The following is a 17133-nucleotide window of genomic DNA, read 5'->3' as shown; positions in this document are numbered from 1 at the left end:
TTCTTTTCAATTCACGATAGGAATTTGAGACCATTTCCAACCATCGATCGTAGCCTTCCATGCTAAGTAATTCTTAATGCATTATTGCAAAGTGATTGATTATTTAAACAAAAGGTGTTTGCTTTTTAGCTAAGATCAAACTAGTTGTAGCTATTGCTATCGAAGTGCTATTTTCTGCCGGTGCTGTACATATATTAATAATTTAATATTATCTTATCTTGAGCTTTCCCCCAGGACCATGACACTTTGGGACAGCAAAAACAGGCTGCAATCATGATTTCAAAAAGAATCAAACATAGGCCGGCGCTTATATTCAGACTTGGACTGACCCACTAAGGTTATAAAATTCAACGCGGTGGTTTAAACGTAGACATATCCCATGCTATATGTAGTAATTCAAAAAACAAGCCCTTCATATTTGATATTCACACACTAAAAGCCAACCCATTTTAAGCTCTTCACTAAAATCCTTCTCAAAAAAATAGAAACCCTACAACCGCAAGTTCCTCAACCATTTTTGTCTTGAAAAAAAAATGTCGACAGACGAAATTCCATTTGCATCTAGCAAATTACATCCGAGAAGTGACGAAGAGATTGCCATGTTCAAAGCACTAAAGAAGGAAAGAAGTGGTAAATGTTTTGTTTATGTTTTTGCAGGTATTGTTATCCAATGCATCATCATATTAGTCCTTGCCGTAATCGTGTTGCGTGTTAAAGTTCCTGATGTTAATTTGAGTTTGGTCACGGTGAAAAATCTGAAGTATAATGGCACTGCATCATCAACTTCGTTTAGTGCCACCTTTGTTGCTGAGGTGACTATTAAGAATAAAAATTTTGGTGGGTTCGAATTCAAGAATAGCACCTTGAGTGTGCTATATAGAGGCATGGTTATTGGTGAAAGAAAAATAGGACATGGGAGTGTCAAAGCTAGGGAGGGACAAGCGATGAATGTTACAGTGGAACTGAGGTCTAATAGGTTACCGGATTTAAACAATCTTAGCAGTGATATTAATTCAGGGATGTTGAAGCTGAGTAGCTCTGCCAAGTTGAGTGGTACAGTGCACTTGGTGAAGATTATAAAGAAGAGGAGGAACACAGAATTGAACTGCATAATGACACTAAATTTGACAAGCCGTGCAGTCCAGGATCTTCAATGCCAATAATATGATTGTTTTGTGGGTTTTTTTTTTGTTTTTGTTTTGTTTTTTTCCATTTTTTTTTTTATGTATATATTGAAAGTTGAAGTTTTTTTTTTTTTTATGAGGAAAGTTGAAGTTATTCTTTGGTTTGTGGGCTTCAACATTAGCAAATGGTAAATTATTATACTTCGAGTAATTCTTTTGAGAGAACTTCTCTTGCCAATTCCGTACTGTTAAAGAACAATTGACATTGTTATATTATATCACTCAGGAAAAAAAAAAAAAAATTGCTTTATGTTCAACCTTTTTTAGGCTAAATTATATTGGTTGATTACATCTCTAATTCATGATGATTCAAGCACCTTAAAAAGCTTGTATTGCTAGCTCTATAAATAGTTAACTAATGTTAACGTATATTATGTTATGGGCTTTAGGCCTAACTAGGTTACTTGTATAGCACACTTGTACTTGTACTACACTTTACTTGTACTGCACACATATGCCTCCTATATAAAGGCACTGATGTATATTCTTTGATTGGTGAAATACAATTCAATTACATTCAGTATTTCTAACATGGTATCAGAGCCACCTTCCTGTGGCCATGGTTTTCTGTCCTTACGGTATATTTAAGAGCAATCTTTGTCTTCCTCGGTGTTTTTCTTCGCTGCGTTCATTTTCTTTGGCTTCCTCGCATCAACACTGCAAGACCATTGCCTTCCTCAAACTACCGTCACAGAGCCAAACTTCATTCAAGGGATCTCCTCAACCTTATCAAATCTCAAGATTTCATCAAACTTCCATCTTGAGTTTGAGAGGGGGTGTTAGAGATATATTAGCCCATTAGTATAGGCCCAAGCCTAATTTTACTTTGTGTGCAAGCCAAGTCTCCTACTTGTACTAGAAGTCTATTAGTCTAGGGTTTAGTCTACTATATATACACATGTTATGATTCATTGTAACACAAAGATTTGTATTACACTATAATATATTATTGATGTAGCTCTTTAGGGTTTCCTCCGTGGATGTAGGCCGTTAGGCTGAACCACGTAACCCTCATGTCTTTGATTGGTGAAATACAATTCAATTACATTCAGTATTTCTAACAACTAATACTATAGTAGCTTAAAAAATCTATGAAAGTGAGCTTAACATTTCATTGGCCAGAGAGAAGGAAAAAAAAAAAGTGTGACAAGTGAAAGGAAACTGAATTGAATGCTCATGTGCCAATGAGCTTTCGTTACGTGGAGAACTATATCTTCTTTGGTATTTCTATATGTGTTGATGCTAACAGCATAGCTGGACAAGTGTACATTCATTATGTATACTTTTTCATTATTTTGATTTCGATCTGGACTAGCTGTACAGTACAGAACTGTCGGTAACATTGAAGTTATGTTTCAACTTGTAATAGATCACCCTTTGTTTCACGTTATCATCTTAAATTGTAAAGACGACACACCAACTACTACCACGTCAAGGTGTGAAACAGGTCATCTCCCATACATGTGAAAAAGGACCAAAATTTGCTTTCTTGTTGGGTTAGGCAACCTCACCTTCCTCTCATCTCATGCGTGCCTACAAGATTCCTATGCCTCTCTTATTATAGTCTTATTCTGTGAACTGTGTTCACTAAAGCAATGGAAGGTGCAGTTTTGTGTGTTTGAGAGTTGTTTACAACAAGAAACAGCACCACATCCACATGCATGTCTTGGGTCCAAATACAATTAAAGGCCTAATCTTTAACAATAAACGAGATAGACTTTACTTTAACAAAAATAATATCTCTACAGTACTTTTATAACACTTTTATTATAAATTCTAAGTGATTGGTTATTTTAAAAGGGCAAAAAAATATTTTAAATAATAAATTAGAATTAAAATTAATAATAACTTATTATTCAAAATTTATTGTAAAAGTATTGTAACTTATCATTAAATGACTGGTCAAAAAACTTATATAAGGGATGAAATTTAATTAGGACAACTTGCTGAATGGGCCCAAACCTATTATATTATCTTTTCCAAGCCCTCAAAGCAGGCTCATGAGAAAATTTAGGAGTTATGCTTTGGAGTTTGGACTTTGAAGGGTAACTTCTGCAAATAGGCTTGGATGAATTTATAAGACTCGTGAGCCCATGAATAATGCACCACATAGTATATTTGTCCCCCCCCACCAAAAAAAAACCCATATAGTAGCCAAACACAGGAAACGAGATTAATGATTTTAAAGCAAAAAACCGAATGGAACGAAGCCAATTGAATTGTCTAAATCAGTGTAAAACCATTTTAGCCCGCTCTCCCACGAATTCAATCCTACTACTCAAAAGCTCCAATTTTGCCCATATCCATGGGGCAAACCAGCCTCAATTTCAATTATAGGTTTTTATGATGCCTTTAAATCCAAATAATAATATTTAAAAATTGAAAAGTAGTATTTATTATTATACTTCTTTTGAACCACATCAGCATAACATTTTGGTCTATTTCGGTCCATTAAGTCCACATTAGCCTAACTCAATTCATTTAGAGCTATTCAATCTAATTCGGCCTGCTCGATCCACTTCGGTGCAATTCACTCCATTCGGTCCAATTCAGTCCATTTGATCCACTTCGGTCACTTAGGTCCAATTTAGCCACTTAGGTCCAATTCAATCTATTTGGTCTATTGGTCTAGTTCAATATCCATTCGGTCTACTTCAAGCCATTTGATCCATTTCGGTCCATTTCGTGCAATTCGGTCCACTTCAGTCCGTTTCCTTTATTTTGGACTACTTGGGGCCTTAAATTGATTTTTTTTTTTTTTTTTTTTTTTTTTTTTTGTCCATTGTGTTTTCAATTTTAGGCTCAAAATTATTGTATTTTTTTTCTTAATTTTTGTGTTGTAAAGTATGAAATTTTATTCTATTTGGGCCAAACCCTTTAGTTTTGGACTAAAGTTCAAACAAAATGAACATTAGAAATTTTATATATATATTTCTTCTAAAAAAATAGATATATCAGAGAATTTTTTTTTTTTTTAGAAGGAAAAAAAAAAAAGCTCCAATATATCTATTTAATAAAATCTGTTCAAAAATTGTAAAAATAAAATCTTGCATCATTTAATGATGGGAAAATTTCCCATTTTAATTTGGCAGTAGTTTTAGGTGAGAATTAAATGATTCCTTAAGTTTCAACAAAGTTAGGGAGATAAACACATTTAGGGGTGACAAAATCCAACACAACCCGCAAACCCAACAAGATCCACTCATTTATAAACAAGTCATAGACTGAAGTTAAATGAGTTTGGGTTATACTAAGGTCAACATGACTGACCTATTTAATAAACATATGAACCTGTTTCCCGATTAGCTTATAAAAACTTTTTGATATGGAGGAATGTTTTTCCCTTGATTTATGGTTGAATTTTAATTTTAGATACATGAGAATTGATAATAGGTCAAATTACCCATTTAATAAACAAGTCGTGTTACGGTTTAGAAATCCTGACCCGTTTACTAACGGGTCGTGTTCTATTGGACACGAACCTAACACGCGAACATAAATTGCCACTCTTAAACATATTGAATATTCTCCTTGAGTAGTTAATATAATATATAGAGACACACTTAAATACAAAAGGACTAAGTCTAATGAGTATGTGTTCAATTATGTTATATTAACTACTTATTCTTTTCATCATTATTCAATGTGAGATTTCACTCACACATGTACACCCAACACAAAGAACAAATTTGAAATTATGTTTTTATGTATGATAACAAATAAGGAATTGAGAAAATGCATTTCATAAGCAAAGAGGGAGTAAAAGTTTAATATTGTTACCGCAAAAATAAATAATAAGAAATAGAAATAAAGGAATATAAAGGCGTTTTTAAAATGAGTTAAAGTTGAGTACCTATTGAATTACAAATGGATCCATTGAAACTTGGCTACAATTACTGTTATGATTATATGAAAGTAATATGCAATTTGGGTGTTCAAATAAGAAAATAATACATAATATGTTTCAAATTTTTAAATAATATTTTTTTATTACTACATGATGGCCCACGCCCAGCCCGATCAGCAAATTCAGGGTTGTGCCCAGTCCTTGAGCTAGTCGTCTATTGAAGCATACCCATAATTTGAAACAATGATTTGTGTGCGGACCAAGAATACGAAAGTCATTAAAATTCAAAAATTACTATACCCTTGATCAAGTGCTTTAAGACCCACCTCCACGATCCTAATAACGAAGAACAAAAGTTTTCAAGTTGAAAACTGATGGAATAACGGCCAAAATTGGAAATTAACTCTGTTTGCCAAACAATATAAGTAGTAGGCACTATTACAAAACTATATTTTTTACTAACATCTCGAGTTTAAAAAACTCGATTTAGGGCTTATAAATCGAGTCTCAAAGACTCGGTTTCAGTGTTCTGATCACGTCTGATTTGGCATTTCTTCCACATGGCATCCACCTGGAAATCGAGTCTCTAAAACTCAATTTATAAGCCAAAAAAAATTTAAGTCTAAGTCTCTCATGTACAAGCCATTCCCAGAAACACCCAAAAAAAAAAATTTTAACAAATCCCAGAAACACAACAATCCCAACACAATGAAACAATTTTTCTGGGTTTTTCTATTTTGACTAAAAACTGAACTTGAAAACCCAAATCAGATCCGAGAGAGAAAGAATCTGAGGAGACTTAGATTAGATTGAAGAGAAAGAATCTAGAGTCTCAAATCAGATAGGAGAGAGAGCTCACCTCGCCTCACCAGGTTGTTCACCAAGTCCAAAAAACTCTGAGAGAGAGATACCAATCATAACAAATGAAGGTGAAGGAAGCCACCATCGCGATAGCGGTGATGAGAGGCCGTAAGCGGCAATGCAAGGGCTTCAGCTATGGTGGTCATCTCTGATGAGAAGGATCATTGTTGGTTGTGCGATTGAACGGAGTGGAAAGCGATGCTGGGGTTTAATCGAAGGCAACCACTGTTATCGGAGAAAGGGAAAGAGAGGCGATGGATTGGGAAGGAGGTAGGCAGAACGGCAGCAGAGTGCGCCGCCATATGTTGCCGTTGTCCATGCAGTCTCGTGAACCTTGTGATCCTTGCCCTCTATAAGGTTCCTGCCTGTCTTTGCAAGAAGGCTTGGAAACGACACCGTTTGCTGAAGATGAAGAAGAAGGCTTTCATTTTGCACAACAATAGTGAGGGTTTTGGGATTTCTTAATTTTTTTTTTTTTTTTTTTTTTTTTGGTATTTCTGGGAATGGCTTGTACATGAGAGACTTAGACTTAAATTTTTTTTGGCTTATAAATTGAGTCTTAGAGACTCGATTTTCAAGTGGACGCCAATGTGGAAAATACGCCAAATCAAGCATGATCAGAAAACTGAAATCGAGTCTTTGAGACTCAATTTATAAACCCTAAATTGAGTCTTTTAAACTCCAGATGTTAGTAAAAAATATAGTTTTGTAATAGTGCCTACTAATTATATTGTTTGGCAAACAGGGTTAATTCCCAATTTTGGCCTGGAGTAACAATTTATTAGCGGTGGTGGAGTGAAAAGTGGGAGGATAAAAAATAGTAGGAAAATGGAAAAGATTTTAATTTTTTCCTTTTTATTTGGTTGGGAGTGAAAAAGTGGAGGGATGAAAAAAGTGAGTTTGTTTAAATTTACTCATATACTCTTGTTAAAAAATGATGTCCAATTAAAACAAAAAAAAAAATGAGAAGCAACCAAAAAAAAATAAAAAGCAATCACCCAAATTTATTAAATATATATATCCAAAAAAAAAAAAAAAATCATGTCTAGTTAAACAAAATGCACTGCGCCGCAGCCTCAAGAAATCAAAAACAAAAAACCATCGTTTTGAAGTACATGTGCAACTTGCACATGGGCATTTTTGTCATTCATCCATTAGATTTCTCCTACTAAGTTTACTTCATTTTGTGAAGAAAACTTTTGAGTAAATCTAGAAAAAAAACACCCAGACCCCACTATCATTTTCCCCTCCCAACCAAACACTTTTCAAAAAATTTTTCATCCTCATTTTCTTAATTTATTTTTTCCATCTTTCCTAAAATCCAATCTAGCAAAGAAAACCCAATTCAACAGGACAATCCACTAAATTTGTTTTGTCACAGTGATCCACTGGCTCTGTGGGTTCAACTTCATGATCGCCAAACAAACACTCCCGAAGGACTATGGATTCTAAACTCACGAGTACACGGGACGAAGACTAAGAGCATGTCTCTAAATAGCTTAGCATTTCTACTTCTCCAACCTTTTTGGAAAGGTGTGCTTAATAGCTCCTTATATAAGCTCTCTCATTAGGAATAATCCACAATACTGGACTCCCTAATACTTATATCCTGACTTCTTGATTTTGATTGATCGATGGATATTCGAACTTCAATCAGTTATCAAAGAACAACCAAACTCTGCAAAACTTGCTTTCCTTGAGTTGCTTATATTATAAATGATCATGATCTTGAATAAACTCCATACAAACTTATTTGATAATTACTTTATCATGGAATTTACCAACTCTGAAACCTAGTACTATGCTTCTGGAATGGGTCAGTTATTGTGGTGATTGTGTCATTTATTACCATTTGGTGTTGGTTGCAATAGCGCGGGGACGTGGTTTAGTATATTTAAATATGGAAAGATAATATATATATATATATATATATATATATATATATATAAAAAATAAAGAGTAGTGGATGATGTGATTAAGCAAAAATTTTACTCAAATAGGTGAGTTTGAGTTGACCATAAATTTTGGGTATATAAAACTTATTTACCCATTAAAATTTGTTTAACCAATTAATTATAACCCAAATTTAATCCAACTATATTATCTATATATAAAATGATAGGTGAAGCAGAGAGTGTAAAATTGAATTCTAAATTAGAACTCTAATTTTGTGCCATGTGTCTAGAATCTGAAATTGAAGTTGAATTTTGCATCATATGGCTAAATGTATGTGGGCTCATTCTCATTAAAACCACTTCTATGTATCGGGTCAAGTGAGTTATTGTGCTAATTAAGTTTTTTCTTGATTTTGTAGTCAAACGTGAAAACCAAAGAGATTAATATCGGTGATAAGAACTTGGTTTTGGTACATTGCATAATTTCCAAAAAGATAGTAAAGCCAGAGTTTGCATCTTTGTTATAAATTGCTTACAAAGTTTGCATCTTTACATTTGCACTGAGTTTCGGATTAAAGTGTTTTCTTTTTGGTTCTGACACTGAGTTTTGTTTACTATTCACTTACAAAGTTTGCATTTTTACATTTTGTTATAAATTGCTAATATGTGATTAGATGCACATTATGCCTAAAATTCACTATCCTTATATTTGGCTTTTTGTTCAGGTTTGGCACCTATAACAATGAAGAAAGCACTACTGTGAACTGATGGATGATACTTTTTGCAGGCTGCAAAGGAACTTAGTGATCAATGGAATCTCACGCGAATTGGAGAGGACCCGGCTGTAGATGTCTGGATGGCAGATATGAGTCACTATGTTTTTAAAATGTTCAGTGAAGGTAAAGGTTATGAACAATGTAAATTTTCCGGAGAGAGATTTATTATTCTATATTTACGCAAGTTTGGTCGCCTTCTTGGAGTGGATCACTCTACCCTGTCTTTCTACTGGAATTTTTTATTCAGATTGTTACAATTTAATTCGAAATTTTATTTGAATTTTCCTATTGTTGTTACTATCATATATTATCATTCCAATTGGTCAATTAGAATCTGAAATTGGAGTCCAATTTTACTATACACGTATACAATCTAATTATTTTTAATTTTGTTGTCATGTGTAGAAGCCAATAAGATGAAATTAATAACACATTAAATACTCATGCTTTGGGAATCGGTAGTACCAATCTAAATCCATTGGACCTGCTTCATGATAATACAACTATGAGGATGTATAAAAACACGCACAAACCCCTCTTTCTATAAAAAGAGATTGGAGAGAATTTCTTTTATCAGCCATAGAACTTCAGAGGTTTTTTCTTCACATAAAGGCCCATCATGTTACAAAATGACCCATCCTAAAACTACAAAATGAGTACAACTCTGAGGGTTTTTTTTTTTAATTAAAAATTTTTTAAGCTGCAAAAATTTCAATCACCAATAGAGATTGAAGATTTAAAAGCGTGAATGGATATTTTAGATAAACATTGTCACCAAGGTTCATCTTTTTGTGTAAAATATATATACTACTAAGTTTTGTTAATGAAATTTTCTGGTTAATAATAGGAATTTAGACTTAACTGAGTTTTTTAAACATGAATAAACTCATGATTAATAATATATCCATTTCCGTGCGGTAGCACGGGACTACATACTAGTTATAGGTAAAACTCAACTCACCCAATTACCCAATAATCAATGAATATAAATAAAAAAAAGGTTTGGCTTACCTCCAGTACCTTTTTAACTGGAATCTCCTTTTGTTTTAATGAAAAACTGTCACATCACCCATTAACTAAATAAAATGTGGAAATTAAAATCCAATATCACTTGTCATTGTGTATTTATAACAAAATGAGATGTCCAATTAAAAAAAGTATTAAAGATGTTGATGGCCATTTTGGAAGCCCAAGTGGAAAGGAGAAGCCTAGCAACACGGACAGAAAAGAGTTGGCAAATGGATAGAAAACTCATTAAGTACAAGCGGCATGAATAATGGATTACAGGCTCATGAGATAAACAAATGGGCACTGAGGGGGTAAATAGGCTTAAAGTAGCCCAGAAAGAGAGAAAAAGCAAATAATGTGCAGTATATGATGTGGAAAAGTGAGAATGGGTCACAGCAGGCTCAAAGTAATGAAAGCAAAGAAAGTAAGGGGTTGATGGCAAGCCCATAAATCCCAAGAATGAGGGATAATGCAATTAGGCCGGGGAAGCCCAAAGAACTCAATAAAAGCTCATGGGAATGCAAAGTTAAGAAAATGGTCGAGGACACCCAAGAAAAGCAAATGAGCCAAGGATGCCCAAGAAAAAACAAATGGGACACAAAAGTCCGCCAGTGATGTAATAAAAGAACCAATGGTCATACTGGGCCATTGGGAGAAGAATAAACGGCAAGCCCAAAGAGGCCCAGCAAGATTGAGGCAAACAACTTCGCAGCAGGAATGATAGAGTGGTATGGCAGTAGATGGTAGCAGGAAAAAGGGTGGGCTGAAGAAATGCAAAGCCCACCGCCAAGCAAGGCCTAACCCTTAAGTGGGGCAAGCCATAAATGAAAGGGGAACCAGAAAATAATCAAAAACGGATGGCAGACTATGCAGGCCAACCACGGCAATCGCGTGAGCAGCAGGCAGATTTTGAACATACATAGAAGAGAGGCACACGCAAGGCTCAGACCTCACCAGCCTGTACCCAGCCAATATAGGACATGATGAGGTCATGGGTCAGAGGTAAGATAGAGAGTTAGAGCGGCAAGCATGCACCAATAGGTTGATTCCCTCTCAAAGTCCTGCTCTCTGTCGGAAATAAAGAGTTCGCTTGTGCACCAACCATTCAGATCCGCTTCCCTCAAAGTAATTAATTTCCACGGCAGGATCTCCCTGGGAGATTATTCACTTTGAGAAGAGGCGTTCTTCCCTCTCTAGTTTTGGTCCTGCGGATCAAATTTAATCTGATTTCTTTCCTCTTTTAATTAATCAATATACTACCCACTTGTTTCCCTTACTTTCCTTATAAAAATAATTGTTGTTAAACTGTGATTGTCTTTTCTTATGTAGGGATTATCTATTTACTTTAATAAAAAAATTCAAATTACTTTCTTTTATCTTATTATTATTATATCTGCTTGCCACGACTCATTTGAAACAATTCTCCCACCGTAAGCGTGCTCCTAGCAGACGAGGCAAAGTTTGCGTACAAGCCGGACCAAATTGAGTTGCAGTTAGACCAGTCTCAACTCCCTTACTTAGAATATTTGGGCCCAGTACCGCAAGAGGCAGCCCAACCTGATTTAACCAAAAAGGCCCACTACATTAAATTGGTGACTCTACTGGAGAGTTGAGAAGCAGATAGGGATAGAAGCCCTCGTAAAAAAATGCCTCCAAAGTTCAGAACAATGCAAAATATGAGTGTCGTACTCTCACAAGCAGAGTCCAGGCCAATGACACCTCACCAACAGCAGCCTAACCAGGCGGAAGGTGCCAACGAAGTGGCAGCTAGACCCCAGCCACAGCCAAGAATTCCTACTAACAATGCCAACATCTTCATTGAAGTTTTGCAGTCCCTGCAACACTCACAGCAACAAATGATGGAAGAAATCTGTCAGCTGAAAACAGACAAAACAAAGGAAAAGGGAAGCCAGCATAACTCAAAACATGCAGCAGACAAAAAAGAGACACCAGCAAGAGGTGTCCCACAGAATGTGGAACAACGTTTCATCACTATGGTTGAAGTAGCGGCTCTCCTAGAACAAGAGAGAGCCAGAGCACCTAAGGAGAGATTCTATGCACAAAGGCCTCCTTACCCACTAAGGGTACTCAGTAAACCGTACCTCGAAAGGTATGAGTCGCGAGCCTTTGCACAATACGATGGTAGGAAGGGAAGTGCAGTTGAGCATGTGAGCAAGTTCATTGATACTCTTGGCCCTTACGCCACAAACAAAGACTTATGTCTTTTCAAGAATTTTCCAAATTGCTATGCGACTGGGCATACACCTGGTACATTGACCTAAAGCCAGGATCAATCCCAACTTGGGATGACATGGTGGACATATTTTGCACTAAGTACTTCCACGGAGAAGAAATAGTAACGCTTGCAACCCTGCAAGCAACCAATCAAAGAAATGGAGAAGATTTGATGGAATGCATCAAAAGATTCAGGAACATAGCACTTGATTTCTATGATCATTGTGAAGAAAAAACATTGGAGGAAATGTGTATGACAAACATGATCAGGGAGTACAGGGCAATCCTGGAAAACTTAAAAATCTCCCAGTTTGCACAGTTGTTGCAAAATGCCAGAAAGACTACTCAGTCTGTGAAGCCAAGTTCAGACAAAAGAAACGCTCCGCAAGCTATGGCAGTATCTACTGGCGAACAGAGAAGGAAGACTGATGGGAGGGAATACGATACTCCCCCACCAATACCATGCGCTCCAAAAGAATTAGATGTACAACTAGATAAGTGGATAACAAATGGAGTTTTCAAGCCTAATCAAGTTTCTAGAGAACCCACAGAAGAGGAGTGGAGGGACCCACACTTCTGCCGTTTACACAACTACATGCAACATCCTACCGTAGAGTGTTGGGTGCTCTGCAGATTGGTGCACCACAGGATCAAGGAAGGGACTCTAGAACTATCCTAGCAAAAGGTTCAAAGAAACCCACTCCCAAACCACAAAGGGAAGGGTATAGCAATGGTAGTAATTTGCGCAGATCCAGGGGAAGACGAAGAAGAAAATCCAGCCCTACCTGCTGCAGCAATTACTACTTTACAGCGAAGCTCCAAATTCAAAAATTTGTTTGACCAACTGCGGCTCACAGCAAAGGAAAGAAAGATAGCCACGGAAACTCTGGTGAGCATCACCTCTGGGGCAGGAGTAGAATACTTATCAGTGGAAATCCCAGATGACAGAGCCCTCTTGCAAGAGTCGACTAAGATCACTTTTAGTAATGAGAATATGGAGGCGGGATACCCAGATCACTGGAGGCCCCTTTACTTGGCGGCATCTATAAATCAAATCCCCATCAAGAGAGCCTTGGTAGATACAAGTGCTTCTGTAAATCTCATTCCATTGAGCACTTTACAAGCAGTAGGAATTTCAGAAATAAAGATCCAAGGATGCCTAATGGAAGTGACAGGATTTGGCGAAAGGGGCGAATACACCGCAAGCCTCATCCAGTTGTGGTTGAAAGTAGGCCCCATAGCTTCTTTAGCTCAGTTCCATGTGGTGAAAACGAAGGTCTCCTATCATGTGCTTTTAGGGAGACCATGGTTGCACAAACACCAATTGGTCTCATCCTCCTATCACCAGTGTGTGAAAGGAATGTTGAATGGCAAAATGATACGCATAGCAGCAAACCCCTCACCGTTCGAATAGGTGGAGGCTCATTTAGTAGAAACTATGTTCTATGACCAATGTGCTCCATCTGGGGAAAGCGCAGTATCAAAGCCACGAGGTACCTTTGTACCTAAGTGGGAAGACGTCCAAGGTAACCCAGAACCTGATCTAAAGGAGTTGCTAGCATGAAAAAAGAAAAGAAAAGAAGCACCCGCCACGGAATCAGATGACACACCCCAATGTGTCAGGGTCCGAGGCCCTGATGGCAGGATTGTGTACAAATTATGAAGGCGTGCGAGGCCCACGAGTGAAATACAAGCGGGCCCTACCCAAGAGTGGTAGCACGAGAGTTTGGAGTGTTGCATGGCACAAGAAGGTTCAAGGGAAGAAAGTAATAAAGAGAAAGATGAAAAAAAAGTGGTAGAAAATAAGGTGCAAGTTGTGGCAGAAGAAGAGTTGGAGGAGGTTGACCTGGGGTCTAGTTCACAAGGACCAAGGCCTATCTCAATTAGTGCAAGTCTGACAGAAAAGGAAAAATCAAAGTTGATACTGCTGTTTAAAGAATTCAAAGACATCTTCGCATGGGATTATAATGAAATGCCAGGGTTAGACCCTAGGCTAGTGGTGCATACGTTAAATGTGGACCCAGAAGCCAAACCAATGGCCCAGCCTGCTAGGATATTTCACACTGAAATAGAAGGGCAAATAGTCAAACAAGTACAGAAATTGCTGGCCGCAGGATTCATTAAGCCTATTCAACACCTGCGTTGGCTATCCAACATAGTACCAGTAAAGAAAAAGAACAGACAGATAAGATGTTGTGTAGATTTCAGAAATCTCAACAGAGCCTGTCTGAAGGACGAATTCCCATTGCCAAACATGGATTTACTAATAGATTATGCGGCAAGAAGCACCATGTTTTCATTCATGGATGGGTTCAGTGGATACAATCATATCAGAATGGCACCAAGGGATACAGAGAAAACTGCTTTTAAAACACCCATAGGTAACTTCTACTATACTGTGATGCCCTACGGGTTAAAAAATGCAAGTGCAACTTATCAATGAGTAATAACGGTCATATTTCACGACATGATGCATTAGGAACTAGAGGACTACGTGGATAACATAGTGGTTAAATCAAGGAGGAGAGAAGAGCACTTCCATGTGTTGAAAAGGGTATTTGAAAGGTGTAAAGCCTTCAAACTAAGAATGGACCCTCTCAAGTGCGCATTTGGAGTGTCCTTTGAGAAATTCCTAGGCTTCGTGGTTCACAGCAGGGGAATAGATGTGGACCCGGCCATAGCCACTATGAGACCTCCAGCCACGATAAGGAGTTAAAGAGCTTCTTAAGGAAGGTCTCGTATATTCGGAGATTCATCCCTGAGTTGGCATCAATCACCTCTACTTTCACCAAATTGCTCGGGAAAAGGCAAAACTTTGAATGGGGAGAAACACAACAGATGGCCTTCAAAAGGCTATAGCAAATCATGATGAACCTCCCTACGGTACAAGCCCTAGTCCACAGAAAGCCATTGCTACTCTACCTGGCCACCAACTCTTATGCCATTGGTTCATTAATCGTCCAAGAGGATGGAGGTGGCATTAAGCAACCAGTGTACTACATTAGCCATGCCTTAAAAGATGCAGAAACTCATTACCCAAAGGCAGAAAGGGCGTGTCTGGCTATTGTGTATACTTCATAGAGGCTACGCCATTATTTCTTAGCCTACGAAGTATGGCTGATAACTAATTCCCATGCCATCAAGGCTCTGTTCCAGCAACCAATCCTCTCAGGCAGAATATCCCAGTGGTTGTTACAATTGTCACAGTATGACTTGAGAATAGGGACACTCAGGGCGGTGAAAAACCAGGCCATAGCAGATCTATTGGCACAGTTTCCGGGAGAAGAAGAATTCCCGCTAGATGATGAAGTTCCAGGGAAGTAGTCATGGCAAAAAAGGTCAGAGAACAATAAGTAATGAAATTTGATGGATCTTCTACCACTCAATCAGAGGGAGTGGGAGTAGTTTTGTACCATGAAGAAGATAAGGCAGTAGCGCTATCATTCAAACTAGAATTCCCCTATTCAAACAACACAGCAAAATACGAAACCTATCTAACCAGGTTGGCCACGGGTCTTGAAATGGGAGTCAAGCACTTAAAGGTAATGGGTGATTCGAACCTGGTGGTCTGCTAGGCCAAAGGGATCTTCTTCCTAAAGGAGCTTAGCCTAGCCCCATACAGAGCACTAGCCCAAAAGATGGAGGAGAAATTTTCAACCTTCGAAATAGAACATGCTCCAAGGAACGAAAACCATTTTGCGAATGCGTTGGCTGCACTAGGCTCGCAAATAATGTTCGAAGGATAACACCAAGGTAGAGGTCAGCAAGAAGGAAGAATCCATTATTGAGGTGTTAAAGGAAAGGTTCCTGGAGGAACGGTGTGAAGGGGATTGGTGGATCCCCATAAGGGAAGCCTTGATGAAAGGAGAAGGTGCCGCAAAACTGAAGGTACTAAAAGACTATGTCCTGGTGAGAGGAGAACTGTACCGCAGGATGCCCGGTGGGGTCTTGTCCAAATGTGTGGGACAGGAGGAGGCCTAGAGAAAGTTGAAAGAAATACATGACAAGACTTGCAGATCCTGCGGGGAGGTCAGCCTTTACCGCAGACTTCAAAGGGCAGGCTTCTATTAGCCAAGCATGGGAAAAGATGCAGACCGAGTCCAAACCCAATGTGGGACCTGCCAACTCGTAGCGGATAGAGAAGAAAGTTACGCTATGTTCATCAACGAAAACTGGAAAAGCCCATTCATGCAGTACTTGGCAGAACGCATCCTACCTAAAAAGGCACAGTGAAAGATACAAGCTTAGGAGGTTGGCAACGCGTTACTTTCTGCATAATACAATCTTTTTCAAAAAAGGGTACAATGGTGACCCTTTAAGATGTTTGGGCCCTGAAGAAGCAAGAGAAATAATAAAAGAAGTGCATTCGGGAGAGTGTAGGGAGCACCAGGAGAAGAAAAAGCTTTACAAATGTCTGTTGCAAATGGGCTTCTACTAGCCTACCATGAAGAAGGATACGGCTGAATTTGTGGAAAAATGCCATAGTTGCCAAGTGCAGGCCAACTTAATTCACACTCACCAGCAGAACTTACATAGCATAGTCACCCTATGGCCCTTCCACACTTGGGGGCTTGATTTGGTAGGACCAGTTAACTTACCATCGCATGGATACATATGAATACTAGTGGCTACTAAATACTTCACTAAGTGGGCAGAGGCAGTGCCACTCCGAAAAGCCACAGGAGGAGTAGTGGCAAACTTCATCAAGGAAAACATAATTGTGAGGTTTGGAGTACCCCACAGGATCATCAGCGACAATGGCACACCCTTTGTCAACAGTGATGTAAGGAAAATGCTGGAGTTCTACCAAGTCAAGCACCATCGTTCATCGCCTTATTACCCTCAAGGAAATGGGCAAGAAGAGGCAACAAACAAGATTATCATAAAGATCATCAGTAAAATGAGCCAAGAGTACACAAGAGGATGTGCAACGCACCTGCCAAATGCCCTTTGGGCTTACAGAAAATCACCAAAGTCTACCACAGGATTTTCACCCTTTTCCTTAGTATACGGGATAGAGGTAGTGAGCCTAGCAGAAGTGATGACTCCATCTTTAAGAGTTATGCAGATACAGGGGAAGGAAAGAGAGAAAGAAGCCTTTATGGCAGAAAGGTGTGAAGATTTAAAAGGACTTGATGAAAGAAGGGAGGAAGCCCAAAAGCGTAGCCGCAGATACAGACAAAGGATGACAGAAGCTTATGGCAGGATGACTAAAGAGAGGGTGTTCATGGAAGGACAACTTGTGCTAAGAGTGGCGGACTATGTCAGGCGAGGTATGGCAGGACCATCTAAGTTTGCACCAAAATGGGAGGGAACCCTCGTGATAA

General features: G+C 38.2%; 1 protein-coding gene across 1 annotated transcript; it reads left to right on the top strand.

The window, feature by feature from the left end:
* Positions 1-416: 416 nt before the first annotated feature.
* On the top strand, positions 417-1235 carry LOC115978202 (late embryogenesis abundant protein At1g64065-like). Its single transcript, XM_031100217.1, has one exon. It carries the CDS (start codon positions 534-536, stop codon positions 1161-1163), a length of 630 nt encoding a protein of 209 aa, XP_030956077.1. The 5' UTR covers positions 417-533; the 3' UTR covers positions 1164-1235.
* Positions 1236-17133: the final 15898 nt, after the last annotated feature.

The sequence above is a fragment of the Quercus lobata genome, chromosome 2 (assembly GCF_001633185.2).
Source record: "Quercus lobata isolate SW786 chromosome 2, ValleyOak3.0 Primary Assembly, whole genome shotgun sequence".
NCBI lineage: Eukaryota > Viridiplantae > Streptophyta > Magnoliopsida > Fagales > Fagaceae > Quercus > Quercus lobata.
Note: the sequence above shows the minus strand (reverse complement) of the source record. Positions and strands in the feature narration are given on the sequence as shown.